General features: G+C 42.8%; 1 protein-coding gene across 2 annotated transcripts in view; it reads left to right on the top strand.

The window, feature by feature from the left end:
- Window positions 1-1,084: 1,084 nt before the first annotated feature.
- Window positions 1,085-24,314, top strand: part of Wdr91 (WD repeat domain 91) — a 29,632-nt gene continuing 6,402 nt past the window's right edge. Inside the window, exons 1-11 of one of the 2 annotated variants that reach the window (XM_071611826.1) lie at window positions 1,085-1,244; window positions 2,525-2,704; window positions 3,253-3,459; window positions 5,100-5,183; window positions 6,563-6,693; window positions 7,836-8,001; window positions 17,793-17,951; window positions 19,450-19,640; window positions 20,144-20,294; window positions 22,070-22,164; window positions 22,338-22,506. In XM_071611826.1, coding sequence (XP_071467927.1) covers window positions 1,122-1,244; window positions 2,525-2,704; window positions 3,253-3,459; window positions 5,100-5,183; window positions 6,563-6,693; window positions 7,836-8,001; window positions 17,793-17,951; window positions 19,450-19,640; window positions 20,144-20,294; window positions 22,070-22,164; window positions 22,338-22,506 — 1,656 coding nt within the window. In that variant the 5' untranslated portion in view covers window positions 1,085-1,121. The remainder of the gene's footprint in view (window positions 1,245-2,524; window positions 2,705-3,252; window positions 3,460-5,099; window positions 5,184-6,562; window positions 6,694-7,835; window positions 8,002-17,792; window positions 17,952-19,449; window positions 19,641-20,143; window positions 20,295-22,069; window positions 22,165-22,337; window positions 22,507-24,314) is intronic. The other variant, XM_071611829.1, reaches the window with a different exon arrangement.

The raw sequence follows: 24,314 nt of genomic DNA on the forward strand, positions 1-24,314 counted from the left end.
TTCTGTATAGTAGGATCAGAGAGTTTAAGTAGAGTGGTAGGAATGATTCAGAGTTGCAAAAAGATCATACTATTAGAGAGAAGCAGAAAGGAACAAACATTTATTTTGTTTTACCAATGGGCTGTTCACTAAGCTGTTTTGATGTGTTATCAATTTTTCTTTATGACTCTGCAAGGTAGGAGTTATTGTCATTTCTAAGATAATAGCTGTTTTCTGTCTTATAAAAATAGACCTTGTGAATGATTTTTAAAATGTTAAAAAAAGAAACTGAGGGGCTGGGCTTGTAGCTCAGTGGTAAAGCGCTTGCCTAGCATGTGTGAGGCACTGGGTTCGATTCTCAGCACCATGTACAAATAAAATATAATAAAGGTCCATTGATGTTTAAAAAAAATAAAAAGAAACTGAAAGTCCCTCATAGTCTCACCTCTCAAGCAATTGTAAGAAGCTGGCGTATAATCCTGAATCAAAAAAATACATGCACACACAACCCCCTCACCTTTGTTTTTAAACTGGGACCATAGTATACATACTCTTCTGAGACTTGTCTTTTTCCTAGTAGCGGTGCATCTTGGCCATCTTGCCATGTAGTTAATGAAAGCAGGGTTTGGGGGGGGCAGTTGGAGCTCTCTGATGACACATCCGGTTGTGTGATTTCACACAGGTCACTTTACCTCTTAGGACTCCACTTTCTCCCATTTGTGAAAGGAGGGCAGGGGACAAAAAATTCAGCGATGTAATGCCAATAAGCAGGGCACCTCAACCCCTGGCGGCCTCGTGACTATCTGGGACGTTCACAAGGTCCAGTCCTACTTGATTTGGACGGGAGTCGCCACTTGCAGTAACTCAGATGACAAAGCCTCCGCTGGCGCTGCCAGAAAACTCAGAAGACAAGAGCCTCTAGCAGCCACCCCTCAATGAGTAAGTGCGTAAAGAGGTCGGCTGGGCGGGTCCGGAGGCGAGGCTTAGGGGCGGGGCCTCGGCGCCTGGCGCGCAGGGCGTGCGGGCTGGTAGGCCGGCCGCTTCGTGACGTACTAGACGCCCGCTCCCGGCTCCTCCCCGTCCCTCTCAGGCCCCGCCCCTTCGTCTCCGCGGCCGCGGCCCCTCAAGCCTCTGGCGCAGCGATGGCGGAGGCGGTGGAGCGCACAGACGAGCTGGTCCGGGAGTACCTGCTCTTTCGAGGCTTCACGCACACACTGCGGCAGCTGGACGCCGAAATCAAGGCGGACAAGGAGAAGGGGTTCCGGGTGAGGGGCCGGCGAGCGCCGCGCGGGCGGAGGCGGCCCGAGGGATCTCCAGAGCGGGCCCCTTCCCCCGAGCACTGCCCTCCCGGGCTGTAGCGGCGCTGTCACCGCGCTTGGGGGGCCGTAGACATTATGCGTCTGGCCCTAGCTAGGCAGTTGAGGAACAGGCCTTGAGACGGACGTGACTTTCCTGAAGTTGCTCAGTGAGTCAGGAGCATCTGCATCGGGGCCCAGGTGCCCTGATTCCTGGTCCAGGGCTCTGTTCTCCATCCCAGTCTCCCGGCGGGTGCTGGTGGACGAGGTTTTAGGAGCCAGGACTGGGTAGATGGTTGAGTTCTGGCAAGAGAAAGACGCAAGGTTTTGGCTTCTGATGGCAGTGGGAGCAAAAGCGTCTGCAGCCCCAAACGCCAACTGGGTTCAGGCGTCTGAGGTGTTCTTTTAAAATGGCCTTGTCAGGGACTCATTGGCAATTTTGCTTGAGTAGTTGAGGGAGAACTCATTGCACATTTTAAATTATAAAGACTTCCTACTATGATATGATTTTTCCTTGGGAGGTTCTTGGAATTTGTGTGCGATTTGTATGTGCTGAATCAGTTTTTCTGGTGTTGGCGAATTGAGAGAGACAGTGAGCTAGCACCGAGAGCGTTGAAGGGGAATTAGAATACTTGATTTTTTGCCTTGCCAAAGTTAGTAGTTACTTAGTGGCAAAAGCAAATAATTTTACCTCTTAAGATTTCTATTTTTCTATTTTTGATATGGATATACAAAATTTTTCTAGATTGTATATTCTGGTGTTCTTTACAAGGAGTTGAATTCTTTCTTTGACACTCTGAGCAGCTACCAGGGTTGTGGTAGTTTTTTGACTTGTAGGAGTAAGTCAGTGCACCGCTTGATGATCCTTGGAATTCTGGAATTGTGCACTGGGAGGAGGCCATAGACATTGTCTCATACTTTCTTACCTCTTTGCCTTTTAAATATGAGGAACTGAGACTGCAGTTAAAGTGACATTGCCAACTTGGTTCAGTAGATCCAAAATCTGGAGCCAGATCTCCAAAGCCTTTTTATACTTGAAGTTTCCATGCTTATGGGAGAGACAAGATATATATCTAGCATTAGAAAATAATTTAAAAGCTACTACATTAGTATGTTTTATTATAAATTGCCAACTTAAACTTATTTGTACACCTAGAAGTCAGTGAGAGGAAAAACTGTATTCTGTGGAATGCAAGGTGAATTCCCTTCTGTCCTTCCCCGCCTTCTTCAGCACTGCTTTTTCTCACTAGGTGGACAAGATTGTGGACCAGCTACAGCAGTTAATGCAGGTGTATGACTTAGCTGCCCTTCGGGATTACTGGAGCTACCTGGAACGAAGGCTCTTTAGCCGCTTGGAGGATATATATAGACCCACCATCAACAAGCTGAAAACCAGCCTTTTCCGCTTTTATCTTGTCTACACAATCCAGGTGTTTGTTGATTCAGGGGTTCTGAGGTGGGAGAGCTCTTTGATCCAGAAATAGATTTTCTTCTAACTGGAGGGAGAAACATGAACATTACTATGGGAAAGTGTGGAACAGCCACAATGCGTATTATTCTTGACTGCTTTCCTACTTCTTTTTTCCTTCTCATCATCTGTAGGTCCTCTTACCTGTTGTTTCCATTCCTATTTCCCCTCTTGTTTTAGGAACATCACCCTGGATAGTGGTTTAAAGATATAAAATTTGAGTGATAAAGACTACAGCTGATTTGAAAGAATAAGTCACTTAGGTTATTTGAACATCACAAGGGATTAGTTTTTAGGGTGGCATTTGTCGTTAGAACTTCAGTTTAAACTATCTCTGAAATAAGGTTCCTGAGAAAAGGGCGATGATTGTGTTCATATTGTGGAGGTAATATCTTGCCATTCACTTGGCAGGTGGTATCCAAAAGGCTGTCTGCTGTGTAGTGGTGAAGAATCTTACCTCTGGACTTGTGTCTCTTCCCCTTCCTTGCTACCTCCTTTGTGTCTTGGCAGACAAACAGAAATGACAAGGCTCAGGAATTCTTTGCAAAGCAGGCCACAGAGCTTCAGAACCAGGCTGAGTGGAAGGATTGGTTTGTCCTGCCTTTCCTGCCATCCCCAGACACCAACCCCACCTTTGCTACCTACTTTTCTCGACAGTGGGCTGACACCTTTATTGTGTCCCTCCACAACTTCCTGAGTGTCCTGTTTCAGTGCATGCATATCCTTTTTGCTGCCTGGGGCTGTGGGCTTAGTCTGAGGCAGCCAGACTGTGTGCCCGGGATCATTGACATGTGTCATGTGAGGGGGCTGGACAAATTGTGGTTATTTTTGTCAGGAGGCCAGGGAGTCATAAATCTTAGTTCTGACACTGTGCTGCTAAAGAAATAGCTGACACACATGTGTGGGGATAGTGTTAGCAGCAGGCAAAAGGGTTGGAAGGCAGCTATTTCTTGGTGAAACCAGTCAGATTTGAAGCACCCTCTCTGTGCATGATGTGTCCCTGTGGATTGCCTTTGTGGGGATTTCGTAGCAGAACACTTGGGTTGGGGTTTCCTTCCTGAGTTAGTGTTTGGATTATTTCTGTCAGTGGTCTCAGTGTTGCTCTATTTGTCAGAAAACAGGGTAGTTTTAAGTCAAATATATGTGAGTATTTGAGAGAGAGAATGATGATACATGCAAAACAGCCTGTCAAATATACCATTTGTTATGGAAAGCCAGAGATCCTGAGACCCAGGAATAAGTCCTCCAGGCTGGAAATCTGGGGGGTGGGGGTGGGGTGGGGAGGAAGGGAGTGTGGTTTCAGCAGTGCTGTCTGGTAAGGCCCTGATAAATTTGGGTGTTGTAGAGGCCCACCCACTGGTGGCCATTCTGGCCTCTGGGAAGAACATTTTCTGGTGGAGGTTCCTGCCTTTGATGTTTCCTTTCCTCATGTGAATTAGCATGATTTCCATCCTCACAGATCTGACTCTCCTGCTGCCTTTTCATCCTGAGGGCTTTCCAAAGAAAATCACGAGGTGGTTGCCATATGACTGTGTGGGCCCTTCAGGCAACTGAAATGGTCACTCAAGATCTTTTCAAGCAGAACTCTGCAAACTAGGTCACACACATCTGAGCTACAGTTTGCTTCGCCAGGACTGAGGCCTGGTCTGCTCTGTGACTCCTGACTGAAGCTGTGTGAGCAGTTGGGAAAGACCAGTACCATAGCTAGAACAGGGTGTTTGTGGGGTGGTGTGTGGCCATGCAATCTGCAGGAAGCTTTCTCTTTTCAGTCTAAACTTTGCCAGGGAGAGGTTTAATCTGGGGAGGGAAAACCTAGTGGCTGATCCTACTTCTAAGGTTACCTTCTGTCTGCATTCATCTTTTGCTAAAGCTTAGATGGTGAAGCCTGACAAATGCTAACTCTTTACTGTCATTGTTTGGGGGGAAATGCCAAAGTTTGAATGTCCTCTTCGAGATTGGCTAGCAGATTGTCATGTGTCTATGGGCCTAAAGGAAGTCAGGCTGACCTGGAGTAATAGGCCCAGAGAATAGGTAGAGAATATTTCATAAATGCAGCTTTTTATTTCATAAAGCTGGGATGAGCCCATTGCACCTATGTTCCTCTGTTTTGTGTTCAAGTGTTTGGCTACTATGTCAGTTGGGAAGAACTTTAATTTAAGAAAAATATTTTTTTTTTTGTTTTGTTTTTTTTTTAAATTTTGAGACAGGGTTTCACTAAGTTGCTAAGGCTAGCCTCTAACTTGTGACCCTCCTGTTTTAGCCTTCTAAATCATTGGGATTATAGGCATGTGCCACCATGCTCAGCCAGGAAGAACTTTTAAATGTTCTCATGCAGGCTTATTCTTTAACTTTGGGCACCAGTTCCAGTGATCCTGAACTTTGATGCAGAGTGCCAGAGGACGAACCAGATTCAAGAAGAAAATGAAGTTCTGCGTCAGAAGGTTTGTTTTAAACAGGCTGGCTCTTTGGGAAGGACTTCTGCTTTTTGAGTGTGAAATTGGGTAGTGGCAATAGAAGGTTGATTAAATATAGAAAAGCAGAATTATTCTCAGATGAAAGTGAGTCACTATCAGTCAATGTTGGGGCTTTGGGGCTATACCAGCCTCTGGTAACCAGAGGTGAAATTCATGTTTCAAATTATGTGTGCAGCAAAAGTAATGTATAACAGGAATGGACTTTCAAGAAGAAAAACACTGTGTGCCTTCATAACATACCTTGCACCTCACCTGATTTCTTATGTCTGTTTTATTTTTCCTGTCTTTTTCCACATGTAGCCATGTATACATTGTTTCAAATCCAGATTTAATTTAATTCTTCCCACTCAACTACATGTTTCTCTTGTTGGATAAAATAACAAATTTGGGGAACCCACATTTGCCTTTACTTTTTGCTGGAGGCATTTCTTTGTCCTGAAATAAAGAGCTCTGTCAGTGAAAAGGAAGGAAAAGGAAGCTTAAAAACTGTTAGGTTCAGGGTTTTAATGTCTGTAATCCCAGCAATTTGGGAGGCTGAGGCAGGAGGATTACTTTTTGGAGGGCAGTCTCAGTAATTTAGCAAGATCCTGTTTCAAAATAGGGTTGCGGTGGGGTAATAGCCCTGTGCTCAATACCTCTGAGTTAAATCCCCCACTTATACTCCCCCACATGCACACATACAAAGATTTCAGAGTTTATTGTGTTTTGTGTGTGTATACAGTTGTTTCAGGTGAAAGACCTTTTTTTTTTTGGTACTGGGGATTGAATTTGGGGGTGCTTAACCACTGAGCCACATCTCTGCCCTTTTAATTTTTTATATTTGAGACAGGGTCTTGCTAAGGCTGGCCTTGAACTTGTTGTTCTCCTACCTCAACCTCCCAAATTGATAGGATTATAGGCAATGCCACCATGCCCGGCTCAGGTGAGAGGTTAAGGATGATATAATTCATTAAGAACTTTTTTCCATGTGAGTTCCAAAGCTTGATTTTGTAGATGTCAAAGAACAAAGCAGGATCAGGTGGAGTTATTTTTCATAGTAAATTCAGGAAGAAGCAAGTCAAGTGGTAAAAAGGAAGCAAGTCAAATGATAAATGAAAAAAGAAGTGGTTTTGGATGTTTAACCGGTTTTGATTTTCTTACCTCACTGGTCTAGGCTAGTAGCAGCAAGTTATTCTTTCAGTTTTCCAGTGCTCAATGACCAAAATGTGAAGGGCACCCTGAGGCTGAGGTCAAGTGGCATTTTGAGCCAGTGAGGTTGGATTTGGATTTGAGATGCCTAAAAATCTCCCTCAGAAGAGGGAAAGTCAGGTGAGGTCATTGGCTAACTCAGCTCTACCCCTACATAGCTTTTTGCCTTGCAAGCTGAAATCCACCGACTAAAGAAGGAGGAGCAGCAACCTGAAGAGGAGGCGGCCTTGGTCCAACACAAATTGCCTCCTTATGTCTCCAATATGGACCGCCTGGGGGACTCAGAGCTGTAAGTGTACACCAGGGATCATGGGGAAGGTGGCTGCTGCTTCCTGTCCTCTGTACTCTGTGCTCTCTCTGACCTGAGCTTCAATCTGATCCTGCCTTGCCCTTGGTCCCCTGTGCCCATTGAGGGAGAATTGCCAAAGAGCTCCTTGGCACATCTGCCCTTGCTTCAGAATTGATAAATAAGGTTCTCATGGCCTCTAAGGTCCTTTGGAAGTTGTTCTGAACCTCCAAGCCTTTGGCTCTGCGTGGAGAGAGGGGGCACAGCTCTGCCAGGGACACAAACATCCAGATGTGCATAACCTGGATCAGTACAACAGCCACTGTGGTAAAGTCTCAGGAAGTTTTTGTGCATTGGAAGGAGTGCAGTGAGGAGGACTGGCCTTCCATGGGAGGGACACATTTCTTAGGGGAAGCATGCTATTGGGGTTTAGAAAGGTGGGCAGATTGGGATAGAGGTATTTGGGTGACCGTAAGAAATAGCCATTTATAGCAGAAGACTCAGATGATAATTGAAAACACAGAGACACCGACAGGTGACACAGTGCATCAGGGTGCAAACCCAGGTGATAGCCAAGTACTGCACCAAATAAACTGCTCTAGCTTTCCAGTCAACATCGCTGAGGAGAATAAAATGCCAGCCAAAGATGTAATTTAAAGGTTTTAGTAGCTGTGTTTAAAAAATAAAATGAAACAAGCAAAGTTAATTTTTGTGATATATTTTATTTAGCCTAATATATCCAAATTATTTCATCGTGTAATGAATGTAAGCAGAATGTTAATGAGGTACTTTACACTTTTTTTCTTGCTGAGTCTTTGGATTCCAGCATGTCTTACACTCCAGTACATCTCAATTTGGACTAACCACAGTTCAGATGCTCAGAGGCATGTGTGGACAGTGGCTGTTGGACAAGGCAGCTCTGAGTTTTACTGGGGCCCTCAAAGAAGAGCCATAGTCTTCACTAAGCTGCTGGCTCCCTCTGTAGAGGAAATGGTACCTTGGATAATGCCACTGTCAAGCCCAGGCTGGGGAGTCTGGCTAAGGCCCCTGTCATTAACCTCACCCATATCCCAGAAGCTCTTTGAGTTCTTGGATCTCCCTCATCCCCTTCCAGCCCTCTGACCCTGTGGTGTGTCTTTGACCAGAGCCATGGTATGCAGCCAGAGGACCACCTCCCTCTCCCAGTCGCCTCGAGTAGGATTCCTGTCCTCGTTGCTGCCTCAGAGTAAGAAGAGCCCCTCAAGGTTGTCGCCTGCCCAGGGACCTCTGCAGACTCAGAGCTCAGTCAAGAAAGAGTCCTTCAGCAGTCAGGTAAGTGCTGGTCTTGCCTTTCTAACTTTCCAAGAAGCCTCTGACATCTGACTATCAGGTCTGCTTCTAGGTTTTCTTATCAAGTGTAGACTTGTGTGCCCTCCATTTAGGACCAAGTTCTTAGATGAGCTGTGAAATCCTAAATTCACTTCTAATTCCTTTCTATTTCTTTTCCTACCTTTGTTGTCACAGATCAGTGATAATTCTGCAGGATGAGCATAGAGATAAGACCAGTGAGGGAATTGGGAGAACAAGGAGGAAAATCCCCCCAATGCATGCTGCATTTTTGCCTCTGGCTGGCACTGCAGGGTGTGGCACTGAGACAGTGGCAGATGTGCGTGTGCTGATGAAGTGCTGTGCTGGACTTCAGGCCCAGGGCTTCTGACCACCCCTGCACTCCTGTCTCAACTCAGAAGTCTGCCACACTCCACAGGCAAAGTGGTGGACAGTCAATGACAGGAAGTGGGCTTTGCAGGGTCTCTCCCCTTTCTTCCTAATCTTCCTGGGAACCCACAAGGACTTATGACTGTTTGAGTGGTTCAAGTGTGAGTTCAATTGAGTTTTTGGTGATATAAATTATTGTCTGGGTAAGAGTTAATTAAGAGTTTCCTGAATCTATGTATTTGTAGATAAACATCTACAAGTTTATCTTTGCTGAATCTACAAAGGATTTTCATTATTTTTTACTTTAATATTATATTGCAAGAGATGTTTTTTTCCATGCCAGCTTATGTCCAAAACAACCAAGAGTCCCACTGAATTGTTTTTTTAGCTTAGCTTGTCAGAATAATTGCTTTCAGAAATGCCTGCCAGAGTGAAAGTCTCACAGACTCCAACTTAGACTTGCTATGGTAGGGGCACTCTATTTGAATGTATTTTTACTAGTTAACAATAAAGTAAGTTGTCGTAGTCTGTGCCTTCCTTTTCTACTACCCAGGACTGGAGTTGCAAGTGATGTGACAGTTTGGGGTGGCTCCCTGTACTCAGGGAGGCAGCGGTCTGCCCTAGGCTGCCTTTGGAATGTGGGGTTCAGTATTGTTGAGCTGCAAACACCAAGTAGGGTGTTGGATAAGATAGTGTGGACTCAGTCAGTCATAAAGCTGATGCAGCTTTACTTTTAGCTTGGGCTCCTTGTTTAGCATCGAAGCTCAAATTGCTTAAACTCACCCCAATTTTGGGGGGATAATAATAGTATTGACTCCCTAGGGAAGGAATAATTGAGTGGCTAGAAGAGCTCTTGGTATCTGCAGTGGCTGGCAAATGATAAGCATGCAGTTAAGTTTAGTAGAAGTTGTATTCTTGAAGATTCTGGCCTAGTTGGGTTCCCAAGTCAAGTCTGAGATCTCAGGTGCCACCTTGCCTTGGTAGGGACACTCTCTTTTAAATGTATTTTTACTAGTTAGTGCAGAATGAGATTGACTGTAATCTCATCATCCAAAAAAGTAGAAGCAGTTAAAAATCAGTCACAATTATTTCTACAACTCTTTTTTCTGAAATTCAAACTTTGAAAGTAAAATTTCAGTTTCTTAGAATATGGACAAGTAAGTTTTACTGTTGACTTTCCAGATCTCTTACTGAGCAACATTTTATAATTTTGGTAGATGGTATGGGCTTGCCATTGTGGAATTCAATTTTTCTAACTCAAAATGAAATCAGAGAGCTTCTTCGGAAGTAAGCCTGTGGGCTGTGCTCTTATGTGTTCAGGAACTGTGTGTCACATTATAAGGTTGAAATGGCATGGGAAATCTTTGTGAAGTTTACTGCCAAGAAATGAAGGTAAAAATGCATGTATCTCAAATATAATTGGGAAAAGGTTGAGAAATAGTAAAGTGTCTTAACAGAGCAGTTCTCTAGATCTTGAATGGAGACCTCAGATAGCTACATTCTAAAAACTCACTGGCCAAGTCACTTTTTTTTTAAATTTGATGGCAGACTATTTAGAACCAGCATGGACATTTTAACTCTTAAAAATAACTAGCAGATTTGAGGTTTAAGAAAATGACAGAATTTTAGAGTTGGAAGGAGGCTTAAAGGTCATCTGGCCCATTTTCCTGCTGAGCATAGGAATGCATTCTGTGGGATTGATTGCCTTCTATGATGTGGAGCTAATGCTTGTAAAGTGGGAATGTGTACTTATTAGAAAGCTACTAGTAGAAACCCCTTTATAACTTTTACTCACCAGTCTTAGCTCTCTGGAGCTATGTTAAATAAGCTGCTTGCATAGGACAACCCTTTCTATCTTTTCCATGTTAAGCACTGTCTGTGCCTCCCTTTCCCCAACTGTTTTCTCCCATGGCATAATTTCTAGATTCTTCACCATTCTGCCACTTCCTCTTAGAGGGGCCATTCTAATGTATCAATTCCTCTATTAAATTGATGCCCAAATTCAATGTCCATTTTAGATGTTTTCTCACCAATGCCAAATGCAGTATGTGGTAGTATCACTTCCTGTGATTTTGATAAAACTCCTTTGAACTCAATGTGAAATGGAAACGATTTCTAAATAAGCTATATTGCTTTGTCAGTGCAAATCAGGCATGCAGTCTTTTTTTCTCACCACTACCACCCCTTCTTTGGTTTCTTACTATTAAAGAATAAGCACACATATAGAGATCAAAAAAAAAAAAACCCACCCTGAATTTTGTTGTTAAATAAGCAATACATAAAATGATTAAACTTTTCTATTTTCCAAATCATATATGCAGAGCATTGTAAATTTTACTTACTTCAGTATTTTTCCTGCTTGTGATGGGTCACTAAAACTCTTGTCACTATTACTGAGATGTCTATAGCATGATTCTTGCAAAATAGATGGCAACATACTTTCTCTGGACTTTCAGTAGAAAAAAAAGGAAGAGAGGACTAACTGCAAAACCGAGGTTCCCAAACTCTTTTGGGATCTCAGAATGGTAGCCAGGGGAGGGAGCATCATTAGCAGGCAGGCCTGGGCTGCTGCGCTGCCCACATCCTTCCCCCGCAGCGGTGATTCTGTGTCTTTCACACCCACTTAGTGAGCTATGGGACAACAAGTGGGAATTGCCTTATTATAGAGATAACCTTTAATTGGCTGTAATGTAAAGAAAGCAAAGCATCCACAAACTTATGTACTTCTAATTCTTATTAGTATCAAATTACCTCCTAGCTGTTGAGACATCAGTGGTAACAACAGCTGCAGTGGGGCCTGTTCCCATGGAGCTTGGCAGGATGGGGAAGGGCACACTCTTCCCAGTCCTTCAGTCCTGACTTTTGGGTGGCTTTGTTTTACTTCAGGTGAGACCAAATTTCTGGAACTTGCTCCCTGCCTTGTTTGGATAACTTCCTGGCAAGATCTGTGAGGCTTTTGATTCTCTCTTGATTTATTCAGGTCACTGAAAATGAACAGGTATCAACCTATGCCATCTCCAGAGGGAGAAAGTCAAATGATAAAGCAGGTTACAGTACCTTTCCTAAACTGAAGGAGTCAGGTAGATTTATGATGGGTACAGTCTAAACCTTGGGGGCATTAAGTTATATGAATACGGTAGTTAAAATTTTTATGAGGTTTGCCTTTAAAACAAAATAAAACCTCCAATTACTGGTTATGTCACAGTAAACATTTGTTTAAGTTGTGCATATTTGTAGCTAGAAACAAATTTATCTTAACCTACTTATTAAAGTGTTTTGTGGACAGCTGCATTTATCAGTTTTTTTTTTTTTTTTTTCCCCCTGGTATTGGGAATTGAACCAGGGGTGCATAACCACTGAACCACATCCCTACCCTTTCTCTATGAGTTGCTTAGTGCCTCTGTAAGTTGCTGAGGCTGGCTTTGAATTCATAATCCTCCTGTCTCAGATTCCTGAGCTGCTGGGATTACAGATGTGTGCCACCATACCTGACTTCAACAGCTTTTTCTTTTTTCTTTTTTAAATTTTTAGTTGTAGATGGACACAATGCCTTTATTTTATTTATTTATGTGGTACTGAGGATCAAACCCAGTGCCCCAAGCATGCAAGGCAAGGGCTTTACCACTGAGCCATACCCCCAGCCCTTTATCAGCTTTTAATATATTATTATCTTTCCTTGTTGCTCACCCTTCTTTGGTGACTTAGGTACAGTTTAAGGAGAAGCTCCCCTCTCTTTAAGCAGGTTCTGAGAGGTCATGTTCTTGGGTCTATGGTTCTTTTGTTTCTTATTGAATGCAAATCATTTTGTTAATACCTGTTTGTATTTTTGTTTTATAAAATATAAGCTGTCCAACCCCAGCTTGACAGCACTGGGCAACTTCTTTGTCATCTTAACTTTCAGGGGAACATTACCTTTGAATTTCTTCATGTCAGGTGTACATTTAATTATGCTAGAGAATTTGAAGGCTCTCTGTACCATCAATATGGACTAGCTTAATTGAGCACTCAACATCAAGCATTGAAAAAGGAAAGGGTTCTATTTATTAGGTATAAGGGGTGCCAAGGTGCTTGTTTCCCTCTGTAGCATTTTCTACTTTTGGTCCAGGGCAGGATACCCATGTAGTCCACAGTGTTCTACTGCCTGGAAATCATGTGCCAGGCAGTGAATGTGGTAAACATAGCATCTCCTGGACCATAATATGTTTGCTTGGTGTCTGCATTTTCAGTGACTATTTTTATGAGGGTTTCAGAACATAATCAGTAGAAGCAGTTACATGATGGCAGTAGCCTGCCTGCTGCCTCCAGACCGTGGCCTTGTAAGTGCTCCCAGATTGAGCAGGCCCCCTGCTCATTCCATCTCCTTAGGACCAGACACTTAATCTTGCATTGGCCCCTGTCCTCTTGGAACCCATATACAGTTGTTATTGACACAGTTCTAACATTTGGAATGGAAATGTGCTGTGTTTGATCAGCTCGGGTTTATAATTTTTGCTCTCTTCATGAAGGACTTAAAGTTTAAAAACAGGCCAATACATGTCTTTTCTTTTTATCTCAGTAGGAACTATCATGAAAATATTTAATAGGAAGTTCACCATGGGAGAAGACAGGAGGAAGAAGCCACAGAAGTGTTTCTGCATTCTTTGGATGATCTGATAGCACTGTGCCATTTTCTTAGATAGTGGACCACTTCTTTCCTTGTTCTTTTGACATCAGAGTCCTTATCACTGATTAGTTTGTCTGTGTCAGGGCTTCTGCTCAGTTTGTGCTTTAGCTTTTCTAGAACTTTCTGGTAGGTTAGCATTACTCTTTATGGTTTGAACTTGCCACACATTCCTTTAAATATTTTCTTTCTTTATTCTTGGGGTATAATATGGCATAAAATTTATACTTCAGAATCTGTCATCCTCACTCATGCACTAATTCCCTTTAAAATTTCTTCCTTTTTCTGGATGTTCTAAGTTCCTAAAAGTTGAAGAATGTGTTTATGCCACAGTTCCCTTTTCTTTATACATCCTAATAGGGTACTTTTTCTTAAGATTTTTTTTGTCATATGAGCATAGCCATCCAGCTTTTCATGTAAATAAAAACAAAGCCAGTGTGGTAGATCTCTGTATCTCTTCCTTTACTTACTATTGGATGAAATTGTTGATAAAATAATTCACCAGATATTGTACTTATATAAGTTGAGCATCTCTAATCCAAAAATCTGAAATGCTCCAAAGTCTAAAACTTTTTGAGCACCTACAGGATGCCAAGTGGCAAATTCTACACTGTGAAACTTTTGTTTCATGTGCAAAATTATTAAAAATATACAAAATTATCTTCAGCCTATGGTATAAGGTATATATAAAGTATAAACAAATTTCATGTTTAGACTTAGGTCCTATCCCTGTGATATCTTGCTATGTATGTGCAAATATTCCAAAATCTGAAACATTGCTGGTCCCAAGCATTTTGAATAAGGGATACTCAGCCTGTAATAGAATAAGTGTGGGAGATGCCAGGATTGTCAGTGTAGTACATATTGCTACTATAACTTCACTTGTCCATCACTGTCTCTACTCATGTGTAGTCAGATAGTAATGAGGGCCCAGTCCGCCAGGCAGGGTACTGGGTGCTATGGCTACAAACGTGTAAGGCAAGGTCACTGGGAGTAGTTCACAGTAGGGCTAGTGCAGCCTCACAGTAGGGCTGAGCCTCTTGGTATGCTGGTATCATCTAGTGAGTACATAGCTCTACCAACATCTTTTCCTCTCTCCAGCTTTTTATCCATGCAGAAGTTCTCAGTAAGTGTTATGGATTTGTTTAAAGGTAATTACATTGCATGTTACTTTACCTTTTCTTTCTTCTTTCTTACTTTTGTAGCTTTTTATTATTATATACTTTCAAGGTAACAGGACAGTTGCAAGAATAAAGACACTCTCAACCCCCACCACCACCCCCCATCTATTTTACCATTTCACATTTCCATCAGGAGTGTATGAGAGTTCCTGGTTCCCCACCACAGCCTCTCCAACAGAATCTCTTGTGCAGCTCTGGAACTTTTGCTAATATGATGGGTAAGAAATGGTATTTCAGTGTAGTTTATTTATAGTTCTCTTCTGAGTGAAATAGAGCATCTTTTCATGTGTTTAAAGTCCATTGTGTATTTCTTATAAATTTCGTTCATGTCTTTTCCCATTTCTCTATATAAATCTTGGTATTTTCCTCAAGTTTGAAAATTTTCATTTGTGAAGGAGGATATTAGGCTTTTATTTATGACATTTGTTGCAAATATTGTCTCTCAATATGTCCTTTATCTTTTGACTTTGCTTGAGATATTTTTGGTACACCAAAAGTTTATTTTTTTAATTCAGTGAAATTTATCAGTTTCCTATTTTTACTGCACTTGGATTTTAAGTCATAATTAGCTTTTCCCTATAACCAGAGGAATACACCCATGGTTTCCTTTAGTAATGGTACTGTTGCATTTTTATAAATTATATATCTGATTTGTTTGGAGTTTATTCTTGTGTATAATATGAATAATGGGTCTAATTTCTCCTTTTTAAAAAAAATGACTTGCTAATTGTTCCAATACCATTGATTCAAAATTTTCTTTGCTCCAGTAATTTGAAAATCCACTGTACAGTAAAATACCATGTATAATTGGATGTGTCTGGACTTCCTGCTCTGTTGATTTTTCTATCCATTCATGTTCCACTACCATGCTGTTTTAATTCTAGAGGCTTTGCTGTATGTTAAAAGAACCTGAAAGGTTTAGCTTCCTCTCAGTGCTCTTTGTTTTTGATGTTTTTCTAGCTGTTCTTTGAAATTTATGAATTAGAGGGATCTGGCAATTTGATGATTTGAGATGTCCTGTGCAAGAAGGAATGGCTTTCTTTTATTCCAAACTACTTTCATGTTTTTTAGGGATGTTTTACAATTTTCTTTATGTAGCTTTCATATACTTTTGTCAAGTTTATCCTTAGATATTTTATATTTGTTGTTGCTATATTAACTAGGATTCTGTTACATTATATTCTCCTCCTGGTTATCATTTGTGTATATGAAGGCTACTGATTCTGCATTTTGTTTTTACATTTTGCTATCTTGTTCTTTTAAGTTAGTTTTAGCATTTATTTTCAATAATTTTTTCAGGTATACTGGCCTGCCATCTTCAAGAAAGAGAAAGTTTTTCTACTTTTCCAATTCTTCAGTCTTTTTGTTGCTTCTCTTACACAATTGTGTTAATACTACCAGTAAAGAGTTTAACAGAAGTGGAGATGGGTCATCCTGCCTTGTTCCCTAGCAGTACTCCTTCACATGTTTCCCGTTAAGTATGGTGCTGACTTAAGGATGAAGGAAACAAGGGGTAACACACATATACACACACATACACATCCTAGACTATTCAGTAATGTTTTATATAGAAGTTTTGCATTAGTACTCATATTGATATCTATGATTTCTTATCTGCTATCTTTATCAGGTACAGAAAAATATTATACTTCATAAAAAAGAATTTGAATTTGAGGTTTTTCTTTCTCTGTACACTGAAATGATTTTTATAGTATTGGGACTATATGGTTCCTGTGGGTTTGATAGAATTCACCTGAGAAACCAGTTGGGCCTGGTACTTTTTTGGTATAATAGTTTTTGATAAGTTTTACAACTTTTTCATTTTTTTCCTTATGGAAGATGATCTGTTGAAGTTTTTCATGACTACTGGTAAACTGAGTTTTCCTTAGAAATTGTTCATTTCATGGGGAGGGGGGAAATAGATTGCAAACCAGAATGTGAATCCATATGATAAAGCAGTGGCTCTGTCAGCTGGACCTTCATTGGGGAACAAGCCAGCATCTCTTTAAGAATCAACACTGTCCATCTGGACACCCCAGGGGACCCCAGTCCCCATGATCCCTGGTTTGTTTCACTTGTATGTGCCTGTTCCCATCATCTCTGTGAGTTGGAAATGCATTGAGGTGACCTATGTCTGATATTCTCCCATAAAATCAGCTGCCAGTAAACTTTCTAACTTGTATTTTAACTGTTAAAGAAGAGATTAAAATTTTACTAGGACATTTCTAAATTATAGACTGTGTTTTCTTAATTTTAGAAATCATTCTTTTTGTTTAAAATTGTAAGAGAAAATGTAAAATCCTTCTGAGGTATTGATAAAGTCCTTTGTGTAAATATCTTCTTCTCTCCCTGCTGCCATTAAGCCAAAGCAAAAGTGTGAAAATAAAAAGTCCTTGAGAGAATGTGTATTGATAACAAAGTGCTTTATTTACAGACTGCAAGTCTAGTTCATTAAGCTACCAAATGTTGAAAAGCATGACACCTTTTTTTCTTTGTCATGGAACTCAGAGATTATAAAGTGGGAAACAAAATCTTGTTTAATATTTGATGTTGGCATGAAATTTTTGCATGCTTTTCTTTTTCATGTATCTGTGTATTAAAAAACCTGTTATTTACCATAGGATTAGTATTTGATGTTTTGAAGTAAACAAAGAATTTGTATTGCTAGATAAACTATTAGCTTATAAACTTAAAACAGTTTCTTTACCTCAATTAACTTAAAATAATGGACCAATAAACCTATAAAGATGCTCAACAAACAAAAAAAGATTGTTTATTTCAGCGAGGTTTGCATAAAAGTCTGCAAAAAAGTCAGCACACCACAGGCTTCCCAGATGATTCCGAGATCCATTAGAGTTGAGGATGGCTGCCTTTTTGTACAGTGAGACTAAGTTTTAGCAAGTTACCTAGTTTAGTTCATGAGGCCTAGTTTCCCACTGAACCTCCACTCTGTGATTCCTTTTGTTCTCATAATACCCTTCACAGAATCTAGTTAGCTCATTTTATGGGTTCTTTTTCCTTTTCTCAAAAATCCAGCTTAAAGATCTCTTAGTCAGGTTGACAGGTCTGTCAAATGTGCTTTATAATTTTCCCTGACTTTTGCAATGTCCTCACTTGCCAACCAACTTTTCTGGAAACTGCCATCAACTCAGGAAACAGATCTTCCTTCTTAGTACTATATGCAGCTAGCTTTGGAGTTCCCATAACCATCTTTTGGATTCTGTCAACATGATAGAGCTTTTGGAGACATGTTTTAGAATTCCTCAGTCAACACTCTGCCCTCAGCATCAGTAAATATGGGGAGGCATTACTGGACTTGGGTAATGGGGCTCGGCACCTGTGGGTCCCACCCTTAACAAGGAGTGAAGAGGGAAAGGAGGAGTCCCAGGCTGCAGGCCCCCCCTGGCCTAGCCAGTGCCACTCTAACTACCTGTCCCAGCTTGCCAGGGAGGGCCTTTCCCCAGAGCTGGTGGGCAGAGAGGCTGTCCCCTATTCTTGCTTCCCTCCTGGTTGTCACTACCTGGGCTGCCAAAAAGAACTTTCAAAGCTAGCTTCTCATCCTCTAGGCCTCCAAGGGTAAGGACCTGGTGCCAGGGGCCAAGGATGGGAAGAGCCTCCTGGGCGGGCCAGCCTCGGGAGAGTCCAGCTGGGTACAGCAGCGGCAGCGGCGCCTGCAGGACCATGGCAAGGAGAGGAAGGAGCTTTTCTCTACCACCTCCTCCCAGGTATGGGGCATCCTGATGCCCACATGGTGGCTGTGGAAGGGGTTCCTTACCTCTCTTCTGAGTTCTGCTGTGCGAGGCATGGTCCTGCCCAGCTGTTCTAATTGCTTGCACTTTGGTTGTCTGGGTTTGTATTTTGCCTGGCTTTCCCCTTATAGTATTTCAGAGGACCAGAAAATGCAAGCTCTGGAAGTGCTTCTTAAGATGAGTTCTGCATGTGGTTGGCTGGGCACCCTGGCCTACTAGTCCTTCCCTTAGATTAACTGTGCAGGTCCGCATATCACCATCCCTGAGGTTTGGTCCCCTTCATTTAACCCTGAGTTGCCCTGACTTGCTTGCTGGCAGGATCTATTTCCCCTGCTCTACCTGAGGCCCAGCTGCCAGGTTGTTGTGCTGAGAGTCATGTGGTGAGATGCTGTGACTCTGACCCTTTCCATGCCGAGCCCCCTAGGCTTGGGGGCTCCCACCTGTGGGGATGTGGGTCAGGATCTACTCTTCCTGGCTGCTTCTATTTCTACCAAATACTCCAGACTAAAAGCAAAAGTCAAAGGGATTTGCTGGTTTACCTCCATGAGCATGCATCTCCTATTTGGACTTTCTTGACCATTTTAGAGGCATTTTTTTTTTTGCCAGTGAGCAGCACAGTAGAGGTTTTAGTTTGGTAGCAATAGACCTTGAAGGCTCAGATCTCAAATTGTTCTGTTCTTGAGGATGAAGGCCACAGGCACAGCTCCATAAGGTCTGAGATCTTTTTGACATTCTTTGGCTATTGAATTCTTCCTGCCACCCTGTGGGGCACATGGAGGATATTAGGACCCCCAGGGAGTGGCCAGTGCCCTTACGCCTGGGGTGTGTCTAGTGAACACGTAGTAATCATAGTGGCTGACACTTGGCACCATGAGGCGGCAGATACCAGGCTGCTACAGAGCCCCACTGTCTTTGGATCTCTCTATCTTCATGCCTTACAGTTGCCTCATTTTCTCAGTCGCTCAGTACCCACTTCCCAAAAGAAGAGGAGTGAGGTGCACTGTGAGGGCCAGTCCAGTGGGCCTGGAACTACTTCTACCCTTTGCCAGCCTATGACCTTGGTCAGTTTCCAGAGCTGTCAGTGGAGTGAACAACATGGTTTTAGGGAGGTTAAATGATAGAAATCTGAAAAACACACATTATAGTGCCTAGCACACAGTGGGCTCTCATGAAACAATGTTCATTATCCTTGGCCTGGCCTGTGTCACGTCAGGCCTGTGTCCTGAGTCCTGTCAGCTGTGACAGGGAGAGAAGGGCTCAGGGCCCCTCTCCCTCAGCAGAGGGTATGAGGTGAGTAAAGTCCCGAGGAAGGGGCTGTCTAGGGGATGGGAGCCCCATTTTCCTGGGGCAAGCTGAACTCTACCCTCAAAGCTCAGAACTTTCCTCGGGACTGTGTGACCACTGTGTCCCCTGTTGTGCTCCTGAGTATGGGAGACCCCTTCCCATTTGATGAATCCCCACTTGCTAACCACAGTGTGCAGAGAAGAAACTGGAAGCCAGTGGCCCTGAGGCTGAGCCCTGCCCAGATCTCCACATGGAACCAGTGGAGCCACTGACACGGGTGTCTACAGCAGGCCCCGAGGGAGGAGGCCGCCCAGAGCAGCCCTTCATCGTGCTGGGGCAGGAGGAGTATGGGGAGCACCACTCTTCCATCATGCACTGTAGGTAAGGGGGGCCGGGCCCACCAGGAAACGCTGTGAAGCCTGGATTTTCAGGCAGTGCATGTGAAGGTGTGGCGACAGGAGGGTTGGGTGGATGGTGGGATGGCAGATGGCCCCTGAAGGACCATGTTCTGCAGGCTCAGAGAAGGGCTGGACCACTGCCTTCTGGGAATCTTCTTAGAGCTGCCATTGTAATAGTCAGTCTATCCACCCTTCCTAATAATGTTTCTCTGAGTTTTAGGAACAAATTACTCTTCATTTTAGCCCCCAAGTCTCTTCAATTATAATTTGCTTTATATTGGCGTTTTTAGGAAAATATTTACCATTTATACATTTTTATTTAAATATGATTAAAAAAAACATGACTTTTCAAGAAAAGAAATACTCTCAAGGAATGTAAGTTTTAGAGTGAAGAGGGGCTTCTTGTTTTGACAGCCCTGATGTATTCTGGGGCCCTTGAAGAGAATGAGGCTAGGATGCTAACATCGCCCTTTCTCTCTTGCTCAGAGTGGATTGCTCGGGGAGGAGGGTTGCCAGCTTAGATGTAGACGGGGTCATCAAAGTGTGGTCCTTCAACCCCATCATGCAGACCAAAGCATCTTCCATTTCCAAGTCACCGCTGCTCTCTCTAGAATGGGCCACCAAACGGGACAGGCTGGTGAGTGACACTTGGCTAACAGCATCTGCTCTGCAGTCCAAGTTGAAGGATTACCCAGGGCTCTTGACAAGACTGAGTTGAGGTAGCCAAGCCAGATCCTTCCCTTCTCTCCATCCCTGGGCAAGCAGAGACCTCACATCCACAACTGGCCTGACAGGCTTCTGTTTGCTATAGCAGAGAAATTACTGGGTTAAGAATTGAAATGAGGGGACCTGGAGGTGGTAGAAGGCTTCCTCCTGTGTATACCAGTCTGTCCCAAGAGATGACCCAGCTTTCTGTCCTCTTTCACCTGTCCTTGTTTTTAACCCCACTCTCAGTGTGCTCCCTCCTGCTGCTGAGAACCCTCCTGACTAGGCCCCCAGGGCAGCAGTTTATGCTGGTGAGGAGATGGTGTTCTGTATTGTGTCATCCACAGAAGGGCCCCAGGAATAGTAGCTTTTTCTTTCTGTACATTAATATATATGAGATGGGGTTTTGTAGTTAAGGGGCAAATTGATTTATTGTTTTTCCTTTCATTCCATTTCTCAGGGATCATACACTGCAGGGGTCAGAGGCCCATGCTGAGTTTGTGTAATTTTTGACATCTGAAGGAATTATTCTCATGGGCCTAGGGTCTCAGAGCTCCTAGGAACAAATTACACTTTATTTTAGCCCCCAAGTCTCTTTAATTATAATTTGCTTTCTATTGGTGTTTTTAGGAAAATATTTACCATTTAAAATACCATTTAAATGTTTACCATTAAAATGTTTGCCAAGTGAATGTTGAGGTCACAGTCTAGCTAGTATTCCTTGGGATAGCCTCAGACTTTGGCTGTTTCTAGGGCTTTCGAGATTTTCACCAAATAAGTCACAAGTTCCTGGAGGCAAGGATAGCCTGTTACGTTTTTCTAGAGGCTGCTACAGATCCAGAATCAGAGCTCCCCCCTGAAAAGGCAAATGGAAAGTCACCCAGGCCCCATGACTGACTAGGACCAGTATAGAGAGAGGTGGCACGTAGTCTGGGAGTGAGAAGAAGGGATTGGAACAGCTGGGATTACAACCAGAGTAAAAGAAGATCAGAGGGTCATATGTAACCAGACAGAACTTTTCCAGGTGAATCTTAGGAGACACATTTTTCCCATTCCACAGATGCTGCATTATTCTGTTTTTTTTTTTTTTTTTTTGGTGCTATAGCAACCCCCCTTCCCCCAAGGCTGGATCCTTTGTAAAGGTGCCTGCATTTCCTCTAGTCAGGGTTAGCTGCCTCACAACATGGCAGATGGCATCATGGTAGGAGTGTGTGCTAGAGGAAGAAAATACATGGCAAGGCAGAAAGCCAGTGCTGGTTCAGGGATCACAATTTCTCTTTTATAATGACTCTCCAGAGGGACATCTAGCTCATTTTGTGAGTTAATCCCTTCTGAGAGCAGTGCCCTAATGACCTCATCACCTTACCCTAGGCCCCACCTCTTAAGAGTGCCTCCACCCTCAACTGCCACAACTGGACCAAGCTCCCAACATGTGAGCCTTGAAGGACACATTCAGGCCAGATTCAAACCATAGCAGATAAATTTTGTGGTTTTGCTTCTGTCTGAGGTTGGCTTTGTCATCTTAATTTAATTTTTAATTTTGAAGCATGGTCCAGTATAGGCAGGTTTCCTCTGACTGCCTGGATAAGAGGACAAGGGGCTCACCCTGCAGCCTGCCCAGTCCAGCACCTCACAGGAATGGGCCCCCTTTGGTGGTCTTCCCTGACTCACATACTGTCCTTCAACGCCCACCCCTTCTCATTCCAGCTCTTGTTGGGCAGTGGTGTGGGAACAGTGCGTCTTTATGACACAGAAGCCAAGAAGAATCTCTGTGAAATCAACATTAATGATGATATGCCCAGGTGAGCCAGGCCCCTTCCTCCTCACTTGTCAAGGTCTCAGCTCGCTGCAGGTTCTCTGTAGGGCCAGGTCTTTCCTGAGCCCAGTGTCCCATCTCCTGGAACAGGATCCAGAGCTGAGGCTTGTCCTCCCCTTGGGCAGGCGATTGTCTGACCCTCGCCCACATGTATTACAGAATCCTGTCTCTCGCGTGCAGCCCCAATGGGGCCTCTTTCGTCTGTTCGGCTGCAGCTCCGAGTCTCACTTCCCAGGTGGACTCCTTGGCACCGGACATTGGCAGCAAGGGCATGAACCAGGTTCCTGGCAAGCTGCTACTGTGGGACACGAAGAGCATGAAGCAGCAGGTACGGACCTGCTGTGGGGCCGGTCCCCCATGGGTGCGCACACCACGTGGAGGCACCCTGCCTGTTGCTCCCCTGTGGTGCTGGTGAGGCTCTTCCCCTCTCTTTGCTTTGGTCTCCTCATATTTTTGATTTGTGAAAAAATTTCTAAGCTTTAAGTTTTGAAAATTAAGTTACTCTGTTTGGGCGGATTGTTAGTGACTAAAGTCATCAGAATTGTGCCACAGACACAGAAGTTACCCAGAACCTACTAGGAGGCCTTGTGACCTTAGGAGAGAACTTCTATTTCATCTGACTTCCTGGTAGAACTGTGTGAGAATTACAACAGCAGCTGGCAGCAGTGAGGACAGGTGCATGCCCCTAAGAAGTGACAGCTGACAGCCAGCTCCTGGGCACTGGCCTGCCTTCCTGGAGCCAGAGACCTGTCCTCCACAGGTCTCTGGCTCTCTGTTAATAGACCTGTGGTGGATAGGTCTCTGGCTGTCTGTTAATAGATACCTGCACTGTCACTGGGGCCCTAGAGAGAGACGATGTTGAACTCACTTGCTTAGAAAGCGTGGTGTTTTTTTATTAAAATTAGTGGTTTCAGTACTTAGAAGTAATGTGTTCTCTCTCTCTTTTTATTTTTTTGTAGTGCTAGGGACTGAACTCAGGGATCACGTGTGCTAGGTGAGGTTTGTAACACACAACTAGACTCCCAGTCCTTTTATTTTTTATTTTGAGACAGAGTCTTCCTAAGTTGTTGAGGCTAGCCTTGAACTTACCATCCTCCTGTTAGCACGATTTTTAATCTTATATTCACTTGTGATTTTCAGATTTTTAAATTAAATAATGACTACATATAAAAGAATATTGAATCATAGGTAGATGATCTAATGAGAAGAAATGCAGTAAAATGAGTGCCTAATTTAAAAGTAGAACATTAGTATTACTCTTTGCCTTTTTCCAGTCTCCACCTCCTCCTCTTCCAGAGAAAACCTGTCTTGAATTTTGGTTTGCTATTTCCTTATATTTAAAAAATTAGTCTATTACACAAATATACATTCATAAACAATATAGTTTTGTGTTGCATGTTTTCTAACTTTTATGAATGGAGTCATAATCATTTTTTCTCAAACTTTATATTGTAAGTTGAAAACTGATTCTCCTAACTCTGTGGCTTAGTCTTATCTTCGCACTTCCTTTGCCTAAACCGAAGCTTGTTGTCAGTGGAATGGGCTTTCGTTTGTGGGCTCTCTTCTCTCTTGGACTGCCTTTAATATCTTACCTGGTCTCTGGGTGTGGATTTTTAAATTTGAAGTTTTTTTTTTTTTTTTCTTCTTCTTCTTTCCTTAAGCTCCTGCTTAGGATTTTTTAGGTTTTCTGAATCCAAGAATTTATGTTTTGTTAACTCTGGAAAATTCTTAGTCATTGTTTTTTCAGTCTTAGAGGTAGATCTCTGCTTATCTCTTCCCTTCTAGAACTCCAGTCAGGTATGCATTAACACTTCTTTTTGGCTTTACTTTGCTGCATTCATGATGAGAGTTTTTCAGCTTTGTCAGTTTGCTAATTCTCTAGTCCGTGGTGCCTAATCTTTTAATTAACCAATCTACTAGGATGTTAATTTCAGTTTCTCTATTTCTCATTTTTAGAAACATAACTTCATTTTTAAAACCTGCTTTGTCAGGCTTAGAGTCTCCTATTTTTGCCCTTTATTTTGTTTCCTTCTTTTATTTTGTTAAAAATCCTCAGTGTATTCATTGTACCTCTGGTAATTCCCATATCTGAAGTCTTTGTGGATCTCATTCTTCTCTGCTATTTCTATGGGTGTT

The sequence above is a fragment of the Marmota flaviventris genome, chromosome 1 (genome assembly GCF_047511675.1).
Source record: "Marmota flaviventris isolate mMarFla1 chromosome 1, mMarFla1.hap1, whole genome shotgun sequence".
Classification (NCBI taxonomy): domain Eukaryota; kingdom Metazoa; phylum Chordata; class Mammalia; order Rodentia; family Sciuridae; genus Marmota; species Marmota flaviventris.